The sequence below is a fragment of the Polypterus senegalus genome, chromosome 13 (genome assembly GCF_016835505.1).
Source record: "Polypterus senegalus isolate Bchr_013 chromosome 13, ASM1683550v1, whole genome shotgun sequence".
Classification (NCBI taxonomy): Eukaryota; Metazoa; Chordata; class Cladistia; order Polypteriformes; family Polypteridae; genus Polypterus; species Polypterus senegalus.
In genome coordinates, this window is record NC_053166.1 from 122597136 (window position 1) to 122616630 (window position 19495).

The window sequence follows — 19495 nt, forward strand, 5'->3', positions numbered from 1 at the left end:
CACTGCCAGCAAAAACACGGCATACACAGTCCCCACATTAACGTCCGCAAAGCAGATGGCAGAGTTCGTAGTGCATGCTAGTGCCTCAAGTGTTTGTCTGTGTTGCTAGGCATAGCCATGCCACAAAACCCCCCCACCCCCCCAAAATCTGGGTCAAAGACAGAACATATAGAGAAGACAAGACCACCATTGCATTTGTAGAATTTTATTTTGGATGTTGGCAGACAATAAATAGGAAAACACCCCTTCAGTTCAGCAGGTCGTGTGCAGATGGCATTGTTAAACCCACATAACATCTTCTCAAAAATGAAGGGCGCTCTGGTTTGTTGCATCCTGGGATTACATTCTTCATATAAATCTTTTTTCATTTATTCAAACTGAAGCCTAGCACCACATTTTATGTGCTAGACCTCCAAGTTTGGAACTTCTCTCAGATTAGCAGCACTGGAGTTCCCAGGTCCTTTGAGATATTTTTGGCACTGCCGTCACACCCAGGTCAAGGATGAGACACACTTAAGACCCTCAAGATTTGGAGTGATGAGATGACACAACAGATTACCTGCCAGCAGCTACTACTGCCTCCACCCACGGCCAGCCGTGGCCTTTCAAGCACCCAGTGCTTCTGGGACTTTGGCTTTATAGGCTCCACAATAAGACATCCACAATGTGGTGTCACACAAAGGAATGTTTGTTCAGGGACAAATTGTTAAAATAGTGCAAATGACATATAGACATGGCAGGAGGCAAAAAAAAAAAAACCTTGCTGCAAGCACCTCTAAAAATCAAAAAGTAACAAAATAAAATTGGCCCCTCTGAATTAAGTTCACATCAGTGTTAGCTACACGCTCACACAAACATACACACAACTGCAACAAGTCTCAGTCATCCATTCCAATGTTCCGGAAAAGGTAGGACATGGACTCTCCATTGTGGATACGTCGAATGGCTTCTGCCAAGATCATGCTGATGTCCACTGTCTTGATCTTTGGGCACTGCAGTTTTTGGATCTCGTGAGGTATGGTGTTGGTCACAACCACCTGTGAATAGAATGGTTTTCCAGGTTTAGTGAAAAGCATGGCCGGCAATCAAGCTGTGCCACATGAAACGCACCTCATCAATGGCAGACTCTTCTATCAAACGGGGGCCATCCGAGGACAGAATGCCATGTGTTGCCATCACATAGATCTTGTATGCTCCCCGCTCTTTAAGGGTATCTGCAGCAGCAAGAAAGCTGTCCACGTCGTCAATAATATCGTCCTGGAACAATTAAAAGGTGCATATTTCCTTCCATTTATGACAGAAACAAATGCAGAACTAGAATGATTAAAGCCAGCCATTCAGAGACTTCAGCATGAATTACAAGTCTCTCCACAAAGAAACGGAGTGCTGGTTACAGCCCAACCTTCAGCAAAGCAAATGTTTACCTACCACAATAATGGCGATCCGGCCGCCAACATCTCCCACTACCGTGATGGGTGGTTTCTCCTTGGGAATTAGCACTGCAGTATAAAGAAATAAGAACTTTGCTGAAGGAAGGCAGTCCTTACACAACATCGACAAATTTACCCCAACCTATTGCTCCTCACAGCCATGCAAGCAAAGCGCGTTCAAGAGCACAAAGAACCAAAAAGGTATATACCCGGCCATTTGGCCAGGCAAAGAAAATAAAATGAAAGACTAGGATAGGGCTGAAGCCACAGAAGAGAGACTGTGAGCAGAGCTGGCCAAGGGCTCACTTACAGGGTATCTCCAGGCTGGGGTGAATGGCCGCCATGTTCTTCACAGATGGTGGAGAGTGACGGCCATCGACCTGGTCCGACTCGGCGTCCTGGGCTTCCCCATGAATCACAGCAATGCCTAAACGCAGGCGCTCAGCAAAGGACTGTGCCCTAAATGATGACACGGGGAGAGACACTGAAGGGTCACACAAGGGCAGCAGAATTCACACATGCAATCAGGTGATCTGCCACTAAGCAAGGAGATAGCCCAGCAATCAAAACTTCATCAATCAGAGAGAGAAATATGTATATCATAAAGAGCTCTTGGTAACCCAGAATGGAAATACCCCCTCTCAGCCTATCCCTTAAGCAGGGCGACTCACCCAGGATGTGCCCACTTGTGCAATCACATGCTACTGCTTCACAAGGGTGGTCTCCATGCAGGTGACATCACAACTGAAAGTCTCACCTTTTAGCTGAAGAAGGGGACTTGGCTACAATCACAGCATTCCGGTAGTCAGGAATCTGCAGCAATTAATCACACATTGTACATATTATCAGAGGTGAAACAAAAGCTTGACTATATAGTACCAACAATCCCTGCAACTGAGAATACTTGAAGGTACTGCATGGTCCATGAGACAGTATGTACTGTGGATATTCCCCACCAATACTACATACCTCCTCCTGGATATACTGTAAGAGGAAAGGTGAAGCCCGCAAGTTATCCACTGGAATGTTGAAGAAGCCCTGGATTTCCTTCTGATGCAAATCCATGGTGATTAAGTGAGTGAGACCTGAAGCAGTAAGTGCAGGTCTGTTAGCAGAGGTCTTTAGGGGCCTTCACCACATCATGCTCATGCCACTCCTCCTACACACACCAAACAACCTTCCTTACCAGCTTTGCACATCATGGACGCCAGCAGCTTAGAAACAATGGAGCCACGCTTCCTCATCTTGCACTGCTTACTGTAAGGGAAATATGGCACTACACCAATGATGCTGTGGGCACAAGACGTCTTACAGGCATATACCATGATCAACAGCTCCATAACAGTGGTGTTCACATCTCTGCAATGAAGAAAAGCAGTGTAGTAATGAGACAGGAGGCAAATGTGTCTTTTCTGTCATACCACCTGTCTGTCTATTAAGAACTTACTTTGAAATGGTCTGGATGATAAAGACATCTTTGCCCCTTACAGATTCCTGAATTTGAACACGAGTTTCTGTTGAAGAAGAGCAGGATTAGACTGCATCAGTCTTGGTGATAAATATACAAGACATTAACCAGACACACCAGTCATCTTCATTCTTCACACCACCTCTCCCCCCCAAATAATTCTGTGGCATCAGCAGGGAGAAAAGCAGGGCGAACAGCTGAGTAAAACTGGCACAAGCTGCAATGAGTATCAAGCAGCAGAGTGGCAGACTGTTGAAAGTGAACACTGAAACTGAGCCAAGAGCTCTGATGGCAGTCCAAGTTTACATGCTAGCATCAGAACTCAGACACTTTGGATTTAAAATTTCACCACATTTTACCAAATTTATTTCCCACTCTTCCATTACTGGTATAGAAAATTGTGTTTGAAAATACTAAACACAAAATCAAGAAAGTGACTTTATTTAGGGAAACTGCTGCCACATCTACATTCAAATTGAACAGTTAGAAGTGTTGATTTGATACATAGTCTCTCTATTATGTGTCCTTAAATACACTACACACACACAAATTTAATTTACATATGTCTGTTGTACTATGCAAAATGCAAACAAGGTGGCAGGCCTTGACATGTCATCTCAGTAGTTGCATGTACAAGTTTTTCAAACAATGCTGTACACATCACACAATGGAACATCATCAATATAACTGGGGACGTTTAGCATAAATGTTGGTGGGCTCTGTTTAAAGACCAACAGATTATACCACAATTATGAACGCAAGATGTGCCATGCCATAGGATGTCAGATAAAAGGCAGATGTCTAAGCCTAGGTTAGACCGACTTTGGCTCTATTTATTTAAAAGAACAATGACCAATAGATTTATGTTCTACAAAAGCCCCATTAAGGTTTGTTTTCCTCTCTGATGCCAAATGGTAACATTCTCTCTTCCTTTTTAAATGTTTAAAAATTGTTCATCATATTTGTGTTTTCTAAAAACAATCAAGTATTATGCAAAACAAAAATTAAGGACTTCAAGTATTGCTTTTTAAATTGAGATTTTAAAGATAACAATACTGCTCAATTTTTTATCACTTTCAGTTAACATCTTTGTGATCAATTGTTTTGTCATAACTAGATGGTTAATGTATATTCATAGGCGAGCTTAAGTAGATCTGTCAGCTCTATGCTCTTACCAGATCCAGAGCTTGGATGTTCAGTACGGGATTATAAGAATCAAGTCTTCCATTTAAAAAAAAAAACACACCACATGGTTTAACTTAAAGAAAAAATTTCTCAACTTAGTCTATTGAGACACAAAAAAATATGACGGCAGAGCCAACTTTATCAGTTTACAGTGTGAGTTTGTGCATGTTTTAAGAGTGAAGATGACAAAAACCAGCTGCAATTTGCAATGGTTTCATTTTGTATCATCTCATCATTAGTAAAACAAAGGGGTCAGGCTGAATTATGAAATTAGAGATGATGGTGATGTGGATCACTGCCTAATAAGGCATACTTTGCATCATTACAATTTAAATATAAAATTGTACAAATGGGTCTTGGAAATTTTTATTCTGGTGTATAAATTATAAACCAGCTTATCTATTATTGTTTGTGGGAAGCCAGTGCCTATCCCAACAGCACCAGGTGCAAGAAACAAGATCAACATTTTGATGGAAGGGCATAATCACACCAATAGCCACAATTATTTAGAATCTCCAATTAACCTCACCATCTATCGAGGTGCGCTTCCCATTTCAATGTACATTTTACTCGGATATCCCAGATAGGCAGGAACAAACACAGTTGTAACAAATAAATCTATAAACATTGTAAACCAAGTGGCTCCTCTTATGCTGTGCTCATTCCAAAATTAAATTTAAAATGTGTTCCAAAATTTCCACAATGACCAGGAATTTGTGTGCTTAGCTTACAACACTACATATGTCCCCAAAGCTATCTGCCTTAGTGTTTCAATGTCATATACAGTAGCGGCAGCACAGAACCCTTCAGATGAACAGTTAGTTACAGAGTTGCTAAAACAGTCTACATCAAGGCTAAAAACAAAAAATTGTCAGCTACTACATTTTTAAATCCCACTGAGCCTCTTAACCCAATGGATTGTGCATCAGTACAACTAAAATACATCTCTTACATACATTTCTCTTCTGGTGCGTCCTGCTTCCTCTTCAAACCCGGACACTCCCCTAAATCCCCGCCCCCTCCAATATGGCATTTCTTGATTCCTATTCCTCCTCTTCCAAACCCTTCCTCACGCAGCCTGCGGCCTCCCATAAACCCCCATACCGCTTTTCTCGATTCCTATTCCTCCTTCGGACTACTACGTTCCCCGCTCCACTCTCATAACCCGATTGGTGTCACGTCACCGCCCTATATCTAGCCTGACCGCGTGACCTTTCACTTCTGCCATGTGTGCGCCTGGGAGTCTTTTCCGTAGCCTTCTACAGGAAGGTACTCTCTCGACCATTGGCATTGGTTTCGCTCCTTGCTATTTTCGTTATACTGCGACGGTTGTTTCCTAAGCCTTTGTTATAAAATGAATGACAGTATCTTCTAAGGAAAAATGTTTGCAAAGATTTGCTTTAATCTACAACAACCAGTTTTTAGCCACGGTCAGTTGTATGAGGCTTTTTCTAGGGTTAGATCTTTTGACTCATTATCTGTCATCTCCAGCAAAATGCCTATTCACAACTGCGTCTTTCAAAAAGTATTTCTTCTTGATTTCTGAATTCCTTTCTCACTGTTTTCCGTTCCTATTCTTACACCACTGTATGCTACGGGGGCGTTGGCTAGTTAAACATAATAAGCACATATTTTACTAGGAAAGCTACAGAGGTGTACTGCAGCTAGTCATGATGTACATGTTTGAGAATGACAAATACGCAGTTAAGACCAATCTTGTATTACGACTAATTTTGCACAAGTCCATGAACATAAGTTATAGTAAACATCTGGACACACACGTGAAAATAGGAGTTCTAAAACAATAGATGGGTTCAATTGAGAAATGGGCAGCATTAAAGTGCAGGCAAATCATTTTTCAAACCTCTTCCTCTTGTTATTATTAGTTTAACATTCCATGAAAATTTTCTGTGCTATGCAAAAAATGTTAACATGTTTAATGCAAGTCATAGAATCTAAACAAACAAAGCTTCTTTGTAACAATATACTGTACTTTCCAAAAAATAAGTTAAGGTGTTTTGTCAATGAAATGTTGTAATTGACAATGTCCTGATAATTTAGGTATTAAGCAGTCATTTTGATGCAAGTACTTATGTTTAAAAAACAAATGGAAAATGACATAATAAAGTCCACATGCCAAGGCAAATAGAGCAGATGGTCATTGGCATTCTAAAAACACCTTCTGAAATTTCCCCATTTGGTGTTATACATGTAGACAGCCCCTCATCTGTCAAAAACAAGTTTCTGAATGCATTTTGAAAAGAAAGAACCTCTGAAGTGCTCATTACGACCATGTCCATACAAAATACCATTGGAGGATTTCTGCTACCATAAATAACTGTTACAGGAAGAGGTAACATTCATTTTATAAAATTTACTATTTGCGTAGAACATCCTTCATATAAATAAGTGTTAACCATATCCACAGTTTAAATGTGATTACTCTATATTTAACTTAAGTGGGGTTATATATGCAATTTGTATTCAGCATTTCGTACTTTCCGATTTGCACATAAAAAACCATACACAAGCACAATGAGCCAGTATTTAAAGAATAAACTGAACCTTCTTGCAGCTAGTCACAGGTAATCTTTTTAAGATTAGCTGTCAAAGAGCCAATTAGCCATTATCTAATTCGCACATTGAAAATACCAAGTACAAGAACAGAAAGACAGACAGACACTAAAAAGGTAGTTTACAAAGGAGTTGATCAAACATGAAGAAAAACTGTCAATTAGTTTAAAAAAAAAAAAAAAAAGGTTTTCCTCCATAATACACTCAAAAACAGAACCAAAACAAAAAAAAATGAAGTGCATTTTTACAAAAACCTCTTTCATTAGCAATTATAGAAGGCCTGGAAATGTCCACAGGACAGACTTTTCCTATCATTTCCCATTAAAAACATGGCTAAGAAAAATTCAACTGACCTCTCAAAATGAATGGAGTTCCTTTTAGCAGAATACAAATACTGTCTAGTCCTTTCTCATAATTAAGTTTTGCTCAGTTTATGGTTTTGTTTAAATAATGTCTTGGTCATTTAATGGTTAAAAGATGTAAGGATATTGAGCTAAGAGTTGCCTGTTAGACTGTTATAATCATAAAATGCATTAAAGACAAATTCACTGCAACCTGTCAGGCATTTTATACCCGCTAACTACTAAGTTAATGTATTCAACCTAAAATCCTTTCATTAACCCCACAAAATGTGTGCAGTTTAAATTTTTGTATTCTACATCAGAGTAGATAAAACACATACCATCATGTTCTATGTTATTAGTAGACATTAAATAAAAGTATTGCTAATCATGGAAATTATACTTTGATAAACACCAACTGATGCAAGACGACAATAATAAAATTTTAGTTTTTCAGGATTTTTACAGGACTAGATTTTAAAAAACTGCATAACCTTCGAGATGGCATTTAAAAAGCTTATGTCCACAAGGGAAGTACTATCCAAATAACTGTAAATATAAACAGTCATAGCCAAGTTTTAAGAACAACATATTGTATGTTACACCTATACTTGGGTAAAATATTTCTTTCTTAAAAACAGTTCAGAGATACTAAACTCCTGCCAAAAGTACTCCATAAACATGAAAAGGGACACACGAAAGCTAGAATTGGCTCCCTTCAGCTTAAATCACTTAAGTAAAAATATAGTTTACCCTTTTCTGTTGAGGTAATTTAAAGCTTCACCCGAATATGGTAACATGATTGGTTTGTCATTAAAAATAGTCAATTTCTATCAATCCAACTTCACATCTGCCTTACCATGACTACTAGATTCATGTAGCCAATTACAATGGATAAAAAAAAAAATCTTTTTTACTCATACAATTGTATGAATCAACCCCAAACATGGTCAGCATTTCAATGATGGAAGAGACATCAGTTCAATGAAGGACAGAAACACTAACTACTAATTAAAATTCTATGGTGATCTAGGCCCTGTCCAAGGTGACCAGTAAATAAAACAGATTATTCTGCTAAGTGCATATCCTAGGCTATTTTATAATCATTACAGCTTGGGTAATGACATTAAAAAACATTGAAAATTTTTGTATAAAAGCCAAGAAAACTTCTTAGCTACCTATGCAGCTTCCTTTTTTTTTTTCCTTCAGATTATTCTACACAGCTAAAACTCTGCTCAAACATACATAGGTATTGCAGGAGAATTAAATCACTCATATTAGGTTTCTCTCTACTTTAAACACTAGTTTCTTCAAATATACTTCCACCCATACACCAATGAGATACAGGTGATACATTTGCAACATCTTTACTCAAGCCTTATCAATTTAGATTAGATTAATAGCAGCCATGATGATTCTTCAGTCTCCTCATCATATTTGAAGACTAGAGCTTTCCAATGATACACTTCACCAGCCACCGAAATAGACATGCTAAAAATGTCCTTCACGTTTTCCTGGTAGCAGTCTGCTTCATCCATCTCTTGATAGGTCTCTTTTTATTATAAAAGTCCTGGGACGAGACCTTTTAAACCTTGGACAAGACGTGACTTATTCAGAGAGATACTTCCACATCAAAAAGATTTAACCATGCCCGGGGCCAGAAATAAAAGAAAGAATAGATGACAAAGTAGAACATCGTAAAGAATTCATAAACGTTGGCGTGATACACATGCATAGCTGGTTAGAAATAATGAACGTACAAAGATTCGAAAGTCTCAAAAAAATAGTAAAGATCGCATCAGTGCAAACAAACGGAAATTACTCGGTGAAATAACAAAACAGCGAAAAGAGATTGAATATATTGTTCGGATTTAAACTTTAATTAGTAGACTTGTAGATCGGGTAATTCGTGTTGCCATCATGGAAAAGTAGAGTTTCTTCCCAATGAAGAGGTGTATGTGTGTGGGTGTGTGCAAGTTCCAGCATCACTTCCAAACGCTTGGAGCAATCTTCATGAAATGATTCTCATTGGTTGACTAAAAATAATTGAGGGTGAAATCAACCCTAACCCACCCCCCTTCTGGGCAGGGTGTGGGGTGATCTTGCGGTCTTGTATGCATTTTATCAACCAGTTAACACTCAGAACGAACACCAGAGGGCGAACTGGAGGTGACTGCCAGCATTCTTTATTTCATTTCAAAAGAAACAGCTGCACAGTGGTGTTCAAACATAGAGTTGGCCGAATGAGAGCATGCATACAAGACTGCAAGACAAGCACATTAGTGAGTCTTCATCGTTTTGTTTATATATTTGTCTGATAAAAATAAAAAAAACACTTTATTTTCCTCCAAGGCAATGCTGGGTATTTCAGCTAGTATTCCATATTCTAACTGGTGACAATTTTTGCCGATTAAAGCATTTTTGCTGCAATGGTTAGAAATTTATTGAAATACCTTTTAAATGTTTTACCAAAGAGAAGATAGATCACAATATGGCACTGTGACGATGTGGGTTCGATACATGCTCCCATTGTCTGTCCGGGAGCTCTTGAACCCTACACCATCAGTAATGTTACCGATGAGCTTAGCAGTGAGGCACAACCAAGCAAGTGGATGGTGCAAAAGTGTAAAGTACTTTTATTAAAACAAAGCATCAACAAAAAAAAAAAAAAAAAAAAAAAGTTCAAATTAAAATACAGTGAAGTGCATTCAAAATTCTTCAAATAATCCATAAAACAAGTGTGAAACGTGGAGGTTAAAAATACCATTAGAAAAATCTCAACTAGGTTAAAATAGCACAGGAAGCAATCCTTTAAAACAACAAAGCCGGGGTCTTTTACCTGGCGGCTCCCCTGCTTCACAACAGGAGAGTCACCTACCTGCAGGAACAGCTGCCTTTCACACAGGTCCGGTAGCCCTCCGATCCCTGGTTACGTCAGGCTCCAAACCAGACCGAGACTTGGGTTTCTTCTCCAGCGGCCAGGGCGCTCACACTGGACTCAACACCCAAAGCCTCCTCGACTCCCGCTCCTTTCAGCAGTAAGTCAGCTCCTCTACCACTTTTTTTTTTTTTCAGCCTCTTCGAGTGTTGGCCAAACACTCCCCTCCCAGCTGCCTGCTCTCTCTTGATCAAGCCTGTTCTTGCTCACTCTTCTCCCTCACACCAGCACTCTCCACCTGCTTCCTGCCTTCTCCTACAACCTTCTATTCTCTCATTCCTTTCCTTTCTTCCCCATAGCCGACTCACACTTCTATTTATCAAGAGGGCATGGCAGCTGTGGCAAATCAGCAGCCCCAGGAACAATCACGGATGCAGTTTCCCACCTGTGCACTTAGGTGAGAAACGCCCACATCGCGAATCACCCCGAGAACCGCTTCAGCCACACAACCCCTCACCAAGCCGCAAGCACGGTGCTCATTTATTTAAAAGTGGCCCTTTTCACATGAGCTGTGGACCCACTACACCACAGGCATGCCCAATTAGCACACAGAGCATTTGACTTGTAGTGTGTTGCCAAGCCACGAGAACAAAAGGTGGTGTACAAATGTTTTGCAGTGAGTGATATTTTTCTGGGAATTTTAATAAATTTATTACATTTCTACAGAGGCAGAGGCTACTAAATATTTTTTTCCACAGAACAAGTCCAAACAGTAAGGAAAAAATGATTCCCCTGTGCTTCCATGTGGCAAGCATGCTTGGCTGACAGTATCTAACTGGATTTAGACTATGTGAAAGTTGAATTTACTTTATAAAGAAAAACACACCCCACACACTCATTGCTACAAACTACATAATGAAAAATTAAGGTGGAATATTCTTTTAATAGAAATGGCTTATTTTAAAATTCCTACACTGTTATTCAAAAAATTAATAATCTTAATTTCCACATCATAAAGGACATTAACCTGGCTTGCGGACCACGAAAAGTTCTACAAATTACTTGTCCTGTTATTTTGTTCACCACTGGAATTTTATAATATCCATTCTGAATACCTCCGCTTGATGCTTAATATTTAAAACTTGCCAGATATATTTCTTTCCTCCTCCTAGTAACTGCCAGCATTAGAGACACAGATTAATCAGTTTCAGTATAAACCAAGACTAAAAAGTCAGTCTCCAAACGGTTAGAATTTTACTATAGCTTGTAATATTTTACTTTAAAAAGCGATGCATTCCAGATTACCCTGAAAAATTGCTATTGCACAACTGAGTCAGGTGTTTGTGTACATGCGTGTGTGCCAGGCACAGCAAGAGGTGGCTAGTCCAAATTCACTTTAGTTAGCCTATTGAGATGCTGTGAAAATAGAGAAGTTTTTTTTTTTCCACCTAACAAACCACAAATAAATCGGTGGAGAATGAGCATTACATATAAATAAATAAATAAATAAATAACGTGCTGCATAAAATGACCGATAACCAATTTTTAAAATGTGCTGGGAAAACAAATGTCAAACAAGTTAAAAAAAAATAATAATAAAAAGTTAACTTTGCATTAGTTGGCTTTGTTAAGGGCTTACTCTGGCTGAAGCACTTCACACACCAGGGCCATTGAGCAGGTCTAATGTTACTTTCATTTTCAATCAAATTGATCTGTGGCTGTACCTGTCATTAATTAAAATCTATGCAAACACTGACCAACTGGCTTTGCAGAAGACACACTTGAAAGAAATATAATTTATTCTTAAAAAGTGGACAGAAGGGGTGTTTAGCTTGAGTGGTAACATCTTGTCCACTTGGAGGTCAAGACTGAATATATGTTCATATGCCTGTGCCAGAACACAGACTGAATAACTGCAAAAGGTTCAGTTCACTCTGTTAAACAAAAAACAGACACAGATTTTTATATTTAAAAATATTTTTATATGCTCAAAAGGATACTTAATGTTTGGTTTCTAAATGCAGCTATGCTGAACTCCTAAATGAGTCAAAGTCTCCCCCTTAACATTTAATTCCTGCATTATTGTTATTCACCATTTTGTTTTAATTGTACATTTCATCATTTACTGTACATGCCGTTAAATTTAAAAAAAAAATCTATATAACACACTAGATGAATCATTTGCGTCCATTAGTTTCACTTCTTTAAAACCTCACTTATTTCTGCTAGACCTGTCAAGGAGTTCATGTTTGTCTTAACACAACTTGTGTATTTCATCTAATATTATTTACTGCCTATAGTCACTCTTGTACACCTCTAATAAAATGCATAAACAAGAAGCTTTTAATTCATAATCACCAAAACTATTTAGATAAATTAATTACTGCCTGCTACAGGAGACAATATTGATTGGGGACCATCAAATTGCCAACAGTTATACATGTCCAGAGCCTAAATGGCTAGTGTGGGACAGAAATGGTAGTATCTGGAGCACCACACTCACCTCTGTTGGCCTCCTGGTACACTTGCACTTTTCCTAGCTCCACTCCCAGGCGCCTGCAAGTACAACAAAAACATTAATAAGCCGTTTAGCCTTTAAGTGTCCTGAGGGATGTATGATCATGTGCATTAGAGCCCACGGACTATACTGATTACTAACATACTCCTATGTAAAGACCCCAAGTCAAATGTTAAAAATTGTTTCAAATAGGAAACTTACTCAGCAATTCTCCTGGCCAACTCTATACAGGCAGGATTTGAGTTGGCTGAAAATATAGCGAGGCCTCCCTTGGTGGGATTCATAGCGAGGTCCGTTTTGATCCTGGCTGCACGAGGGTGGAACAACCTGCTCCCAAGCAACGAGCACTTTATCCTGTTATCCTGTAACAAACAAGGAAGTGTTAAAAAAAGGTTATGTTCAAAAGTTTCTGCAACGAGGGGATTTTCACGATCTTTCAAACTTACAAAAATAAACGTTATGTTATCACAACCACCATAATAGAACATGAATTTGCTGCACTGTACATAGTCAACAAACGTTCTACAAGTTGTGCCTGTTATCGCATAACAAAGTCGCCTTTCTAAAAAATGACAGGCCTACACACACACTGTAGTGTGGTGACCTCGGGGTAGAGGGCAGCGACACCTTACTCGCGTCCTCGCGGAAACGACACCCTAAGCCGTTTGAATCACTGCACTCATACATGGTTATTAAATACGTAAATTTAAACATGCATAGGTAAACAACTCCGTGCTTACCAGCGTGTGTTCTTTGTTCTGCCAATAACGTGCTCTGGGTCTTCAACAACTGCCCATCTCTGTTCAACCAAGCCCAGTTGTAAAGATTGGCACCCAAAATATCCAATGAGCAAACAGCTACGTCGTGTTCCGTGTGCAAAAGAAGCCATTGTGGCGCAAGCAGAGATCCACAATATCACGGTAGATGACAAAAGGAGCCAAAATGGCTGCACAGCAAGTATCGCTGTCGAGATTTCGCTTCTGATACTGTTTAACGTCACTGAATGACACAACCATTTGACAGATTACAATGTCAATGCGCAAGTCTGCGAAGTGCCGAAAGACCGAGTTAGCCGCAAATGAAAAGAGGATTTGCCATACAACATCGTTACATTGGCACGTCCGCAGAGAAGGGAAGCAGGCCGCACCATTGCTCGGTACTACGACTAACATGAGTTAATAACGGCATTTTTATAAACTACACCCAACCGTACTGCACATACCAGTACGCTGGGATTTCCACCTAAACACTACAAATCCGTAATCGTTGTTACACTTTGCCTCACCAGTTAAAGACCGTCCCTTTCTACTCATCCTAATGTACTGACCTATCCTAAGCGTTTGTGCTCCACTGTTTGCCTGTGACTCACCACAACGCACTTCTAAGCACATAAATTGGCAGAGTCCAAGAGAAACACGCAGGTGACTCTGGGTGTGATCCGGAAAAAGCAGAGCCCAGCGGTGAATCAACCAATCAGAGGCGTCTGTGACCGGTCTGTTTTTTTTTTTTATGTGTGCAGGTGCAGTATTTCGCGTGCATAATCCTCCTCCAGTAGGGTTGGTTTTATAGAAGAGAGGCGCGCCGAAAAGTTGGACGATGACATGAATAAGCCACGCCCCAAGTCGTGCGGCTGATTTTCACCGTAACGGAGACGCTACGCTTGATTTTTGCTGAGAGTTCTATTGCTCGTGCGTTTATTATCACAAAGCCACAGGCATAGATAGTTACAGGATTAGAGCACACAAAAACAAACTGAACTGCTGGTTTACCCGTCAGGCGAAGTCTGTCTACACGGCATTGTCTGTTGACGTGACAAAATAAGTACAAAAAAAAAAAACTACAGACCTAAAATATCTTGTTCCCTTGGAGACTTGAAGGTTCAGCAGCAAACTGCCTGCGTGGACATATCCTGCGCTCTTGCCAGCTTACTGCTGCGTTATTTTGTTTGACTATGCAAACCTCTCCAGGCACCCTTCACAACAAAAAGTCCGATGGGCACCTCTTCGTTATGAGGTTCAAGCCAGGTCTGTCCCATAGTAAAAGGGGAATAGTTGGAACCAAAGTGACAGGAGTGGAGCCCACCTGAATAAACAAGTGAGAAAATGCACGCATACCATGCTTAAGATTCCGGTGTATTTTACATCTTTAGTTATTTCATCAAGGGGTTAGTTTTCACAGCTTTGTTTATTAAATCTTTTTTATAACAATAATTCATAAAAATTAATGATAATACTACTTACTTACGTGTGTTAGCAGACTACATTAAATATCAGCATTTTAGCAGTACCTTGTAATGTAGTTAAAACGGAGCACAAGAGTTATGCTGTCTTAATAGTTTATACACAGAAGATTCCAATTCAGGTGATATGAAAATGGCATCGATTGTTGTGTGCTAATAGTTGTGGAATGTCTGTGAGTAATATTTTATTTATTTATTTTTCAAGTAAAAAACGATTCCAAAGTGATAACAATAATCATCCAACCCCAATAATCCCCTCTTTCTCAATCTTAGTAATAATATAACACCACTCAGTTAAATAAACTAAAGGTAAACTCATAATGTATAAACAAAAATTCAGAATTTGCGTAATCTGTCATCATTTGTAAAACATGAAGTAATGATTTGCTTCATGTGTTAGTGGTGCACATTGAACAAGAATAGTTGCAAAATATCTGAAATGCTAAATTGTGTGCTTGAATTATACAGTTGTGCTTGAAAGTTTGTGAAACCTTTAGAATTTTCTATATGTCTGCATAAATATGACCTAAAACATCATCAGAATTTCACTCAAGTCCTAAAGGTTGATAAAGAGATACCAGTTAAACAAATGAGACAAAAATATTATACTTGGTCATTTATTTATTGAGGAAAATGATTGAATATTACATATTTGTGAGTGGCAAAAGTATGTGAACCTCTAGGATTAGCAGTTAGTTTAAAGGTGAAATTCGAGTCAGGTGTTTTCAATCAATGGGATGAAAATCAGATGTGAGTTGGCACCCTGTGTTATTTAAAGAACAGGATCTATCAAAGTCTGCTCTTCACAACACATGTTTGTGGAAGTGTATCATGGCACAAACAAAGGAGATTTCTGAAGACCTCAGAAAAAGAGTTGTTGATGCTCATCAGGCTGGAAAAGGTTACAAAACCATCTCTAAAGAGTTTGGACTCCACCAATCTACAGTCAGGCAGATTGTGCACAAATGGAGGAAATTCAAAACCATTGTTACCCTCCCCAGGAGTGGTCAACCAACAAAGATCACTCCAAGAGCAAGGCGTGTAATAGTCTGCGAGGTCTCAAAGGACCCCAGGGTAACTTCTCATATTGGCTAACGTTCATGTTCATGAGTCCACCATCAGGAGAACACTGAACAACAATGGTGTGCATGGCAGGGTTGCAAGGAGAAAGCCACAGCTCTCCAAAAAAAACATTGCTGCTCGTCTGCAGTTTGCTCAAGATCACGTGGACAAACCAGAAGGCTATTTGAAGAATGTTTTGTGGACGGATGAGACCAAAATAGAACTTTTTGGTTTAAATGAAAAGCGTTATGTTTGGAGAAAGGAAAACACTGCATTCCAGCATAAGAACCTTATCTGTGAAACATGGTGGTGGTAGTATCATGGTTTGGGCCTGTTTTGCTGCATCTGGGCCAGGAAGACTTGCCTGCATTGATGGAACAATGAATTCTGAATTATATCAGAGAATTCTAAAGGAAAATGTCAGGACATCTGTCCATGAACTGAATCTCAAGGGAAGGTGGGTCATGCAGCAAGACAACGACCCTAAGCACACAAGTCGTTGTACCAAAGAATGGTTAAAGAAGAATAAAGTTAATGTTTTAGAATGGCCAAGTCAACGTCCTGACCTTAATCCAATCGAAATGTTGTGGAAGGACCTGAAGCGAGCAGTTCATGTGAGGAAACCCACCAACACCCCAGAGTTGAAGCTGTTCTGTATGGAGGAATGGGCTAAAATTCCTCCAAGCCGGTGTGCAAGAATGATCAAAAGTTGCCGGAAACATTTACTTGCAGTTATTGCTGCAAAGGGGGGTCACACCAGATACTGCAAGCAAAGGTTCACATATTTTGCCACTCACAAATATGTAATATTTGATAATTTTCCTTAATAAATAAATGACCAAGTATAATATTTTTGTCTCATTTGTTTAACTGGTTTCTCTTTATCTACTTTTAGGACTTGAATGAAAATCTGATGATGTTTTAGGTCATATTTACGCAGAAATATAGAAAATTCTAAAGGGTTCACAAACTTTCAAGCACAACTGTATGTGTAAAGTCGAAATATTCTCGAGTGCAATAGAAAATTGTCATTATTTTTACCAATCTTGGAGTGCTCTTAGAGGGCTAGGACCACCAGTAAAGAATGAAATATCCATCCATCTATCCATTACCCAACCCGCTATATCCAAACTACAGGGTCATGAGGATCTGCTGGAGCCAATCCCAGCCAACACAGGGTGCAAGGCAGGAAACAAACCCCAGACAGGGTGCCAGCCCACTGCAGAGAATGAAATATGAAAAATATATTAATGCTCAGCAATCTCAAAACAGCACAAAAGGACACTCCACATGCACTCCTAAATAAAGGTGCCAAAGTGATTCTTCAGAGTGATGCCATAGGGGAACCATTTCTGATTATCAAAAGAACCATCCAAATGATGGTTCCAGAAGGAATCATTATTTAGAACTGACACAGATTCCATAAATAACCAGGACATGGTCATAACAGATTCATGAAATACCAAAAAGGAGTATCTTTTGACACTAATATCACATTAGTGGATGAACTTCTGGATCAGTGTTATGTGACATGCACAACTTTCAAATTATTCTGATCATTTTTGCATGAAGATAGGTATTGACCTATTTTTCATCTGTGTTATTTACTGCACAAAATATGTTCACAAATGGCCTAAAATGCAGGGGTTTTTTGGGTGTAGAGAGCCAGAAATAGGGAAGAACCTCAAAAAGTTTGAGTCTTGAATAACTAGACACTAAGATGCATCAGAATGTATGTCATATGTGGTGGTTTTCTTGTACAGGACTTACAAATGCTGAAGTGATTTCAAAGCGTTTATACAAAGTAATTCTGATAAACACAATTACCAAAAGAAAAAACTATATAAACAGAAAATGAACAATGCTAGCATAAAATCACAATCAATATTACTCCACGAAAGGAGAAAAGCACCTGAAATAAGTTCCATTTCTAACCTGCTCCTTTGTAAGATATTAATTAGTTTAAATTAAACACCTTCTAGCTGCAGGTTAAAAACGTCTTTACAATATCAATGTAGAGATAATGATAAGTGTATACTGTAACTTAAATATTGTTAGTCCAGTCTATACATATAAAATGACTTTGAATTTCTTTTCTGTCTCATTCTTTTAAACACAGGTGTGTTTTTGTGTATTTCTGCACTATCGGTTTGTGCTTGCCCCCAGCAGTGTTTTGACTGACTTGTCAAAGATCCGAGGGTCTATCAGACGAGTGAAAGAGGAAAATGCACAAAATATACAAGTTTAAGTAACCATTATTCAGGTAAAATTGAAACAGTAAACTAATTCGTAACTGAAGTCGGATATAGCGTTTGCATATTTGACAATGCTTTCCAAAGAGGGATTATAGAATACCATACTTTGTAAATTGCGATCTGTTCGAGGCATCTAAGTCTCTAAACGTGTCCTTCAAAAATAAGCGTGCCATATTTCAACAAAATTGGTCTACTTGGAGCGAAGTTGTTCAAGCGGATAGACAGATATGGCAATCGCAATTGGTGCTCCTCACATAAATACGTGAACGCACCTAAACATCCATTCAATGGATACGTACTTCGCAATGTAGAGAGAATATACCTACATACGTCATCTCACGGGCGCTATAATGTGGTCAGTTTTGCACGTGACACGTACTTCTTGCTTAAGTTGAAGTGATCCTGCTCTTTCGGTAGGCGTCGTGTCTTGTAACTGTGGACGCTGGGGGGCTCTGTTGTTCTGAGAATGTTGTGCCATGTGGGTCTTCAGCTGCCAACACGGGTCGCTGCGGTTCGGTTCCTGTGCTGCACGCTTCTACTGTCAGCAGCGCGGGGCGCTGCGGGGCTGCTGTTTTTCCCCCTTTTCCTATGCTGCCGTTCCGCTGTCGGCGGCGCGGGGCGCTGCGGGACTCTTGTGTGCTAGCTCTGCGCTGCAGGTCCGCCTCTGGCTGCAGCGCACTCTCCTCCAGCCCCAAGCCGCGGCTCAGCCTGTGATGTGCGCAGCCATGGCACCGGCTGCGCGGGGGCTCTAGTCCTTGTGGTTCTCGTTGCTTTTTTCACCCCTTTACATTATTTTGTGTCGTTTGCGGAGAGTGCGGCTATTCGAAGGCGGCGCTGAGAAACGGTGGCGGATGCGGGAGGAGATGCTGTGGATGTAACGCGTCTGCAAGATGGGGAAAGATCAGGAATTCCTGCAGGCGGTGAAGACGGAGGACATAGCCACGGTGCAGAAGCTCCTGCAGAGGCCCCGACCTGGCAAGGCGAGTAAGTAGCATTCCCCATGGGATCGCTGCCACGCGCAGCTGGTTTCCCCGTGACTCCCGCGCCTGTCCGATTACGGCAGGAGCAGGGGAATCGGGCAGCTCCGTGTCTTTCCTACGCTACTCACAAAGGATCGCACCTCCAGGACGACCTTATGATCATGGGTCCCGTCGCGTGCTGCGTCGCCTTGGAGATGTGTCTTTTAGTTGCAATCTCATCCGTTTACTCAACATTTTATAAATGCATTGATAAACAAGCAAGCCCCTCAACCGCCTATATGCGTGTCACGGCGCGCCTTCCGAGGAGCGGATGCTGGATAGCAGGTGTCGTTACTTTGCTAGCCGTTAAGTCGGACAGAGACGCAGTTATTCGTCAGCAGACGCTCGCATCACTGCCTGTCCAGGACGCACTTGTCTAGGGACTGGGTTTAGAATGCTGCTTGCTTGCGCTGCTAATGGGAGTGATCGAGTAGGGATGTGCGTGTTCTGCTGGAACTAATGGAGATGCAGTTACTTCGAAAGGTGGTTTACCTTGGAGTGGGCTCTGCACCCAGGTGGCTCCATT

At 40.2% G+C, this 19495-nt stretch overlaps 2 protein-coding genes across 8 annotated transcripts in view; one reads left to right on the forward strand and one right to left on the reverse strand.

The window, feature by feature from the left end:
• Positions 1 to 189: 189 nt before the first annotated feature.
• Positions 190 to 13948, reverse strand: prpsap2 (phosphoribosyl pyrophosphate synthetase-associated protein 2). Of its 4 annotated transcripts, none has more exons than XM_039774610.1 (11): positions 13764 to 13948; positions 12596 to 12756; positions 12380 to 12432; positions 2878 to 2944; positions 2617 to 2789; positions 2400 to 2515; positions 2188 to 2243; positions 1741 to 1889; positions 1429 to 1499; positions 1111 to 1257; positions 190 to 1037 (listed from the first exon to the last, which is right to left on the reverse strand). In XM_039774610.1, the coding sequence occupies exons 2-11, from the start codon at positions 12676 to 12678 to the stop codon at positions 879 to 881; spliced, it is 1074 nt and encodes a 357-aa protein (XP_039630544.1). In that variant the 5' UTR covers positions 12679 to 12756; positions 13764 to 13948; the 3' UTR covers positions 190 to 878. The 4 variants fall into 4 exon arrangements, with proteins under 4 accessions (XP_039630544.1, XP_039630543.1, XP_039630542.1 ...); XM_039774609.1 differs by having other exon boundaries at positions 13722 to 13948; XM_039774608.1 differs by lacking the exon at positions 13764 to 13948 and adding an exon at positions 13135 to 13677.
• A 4630-nt stretch (positions 13949 to 18578) lies between these two features.
• Positions 18579 to 19495, forward strand: part of caskin1 (CASK interacting protein 1) — a 66186-nt gene continuing 65269 nt past the window's right edge. For 2 of the 4 annotated variants that reach the window (XM_039775961.1, XM_039775962.1), the window contains exon 1: positions 18579 to 18934. In XM_039775961.1, coding sequence (XP_039631895.1) covers positions 18841 to 18934 — 94 coding nt within the window. In that variant the 5' untranslated portion in view covers positions 18579 to 18840. The remainder of the gene's footprint in view (positions 18935 to 19495) is intronic. The other 2 variants (XM_039775963.1, XM_039775964.1) reach the window with 1 other exon arrangement.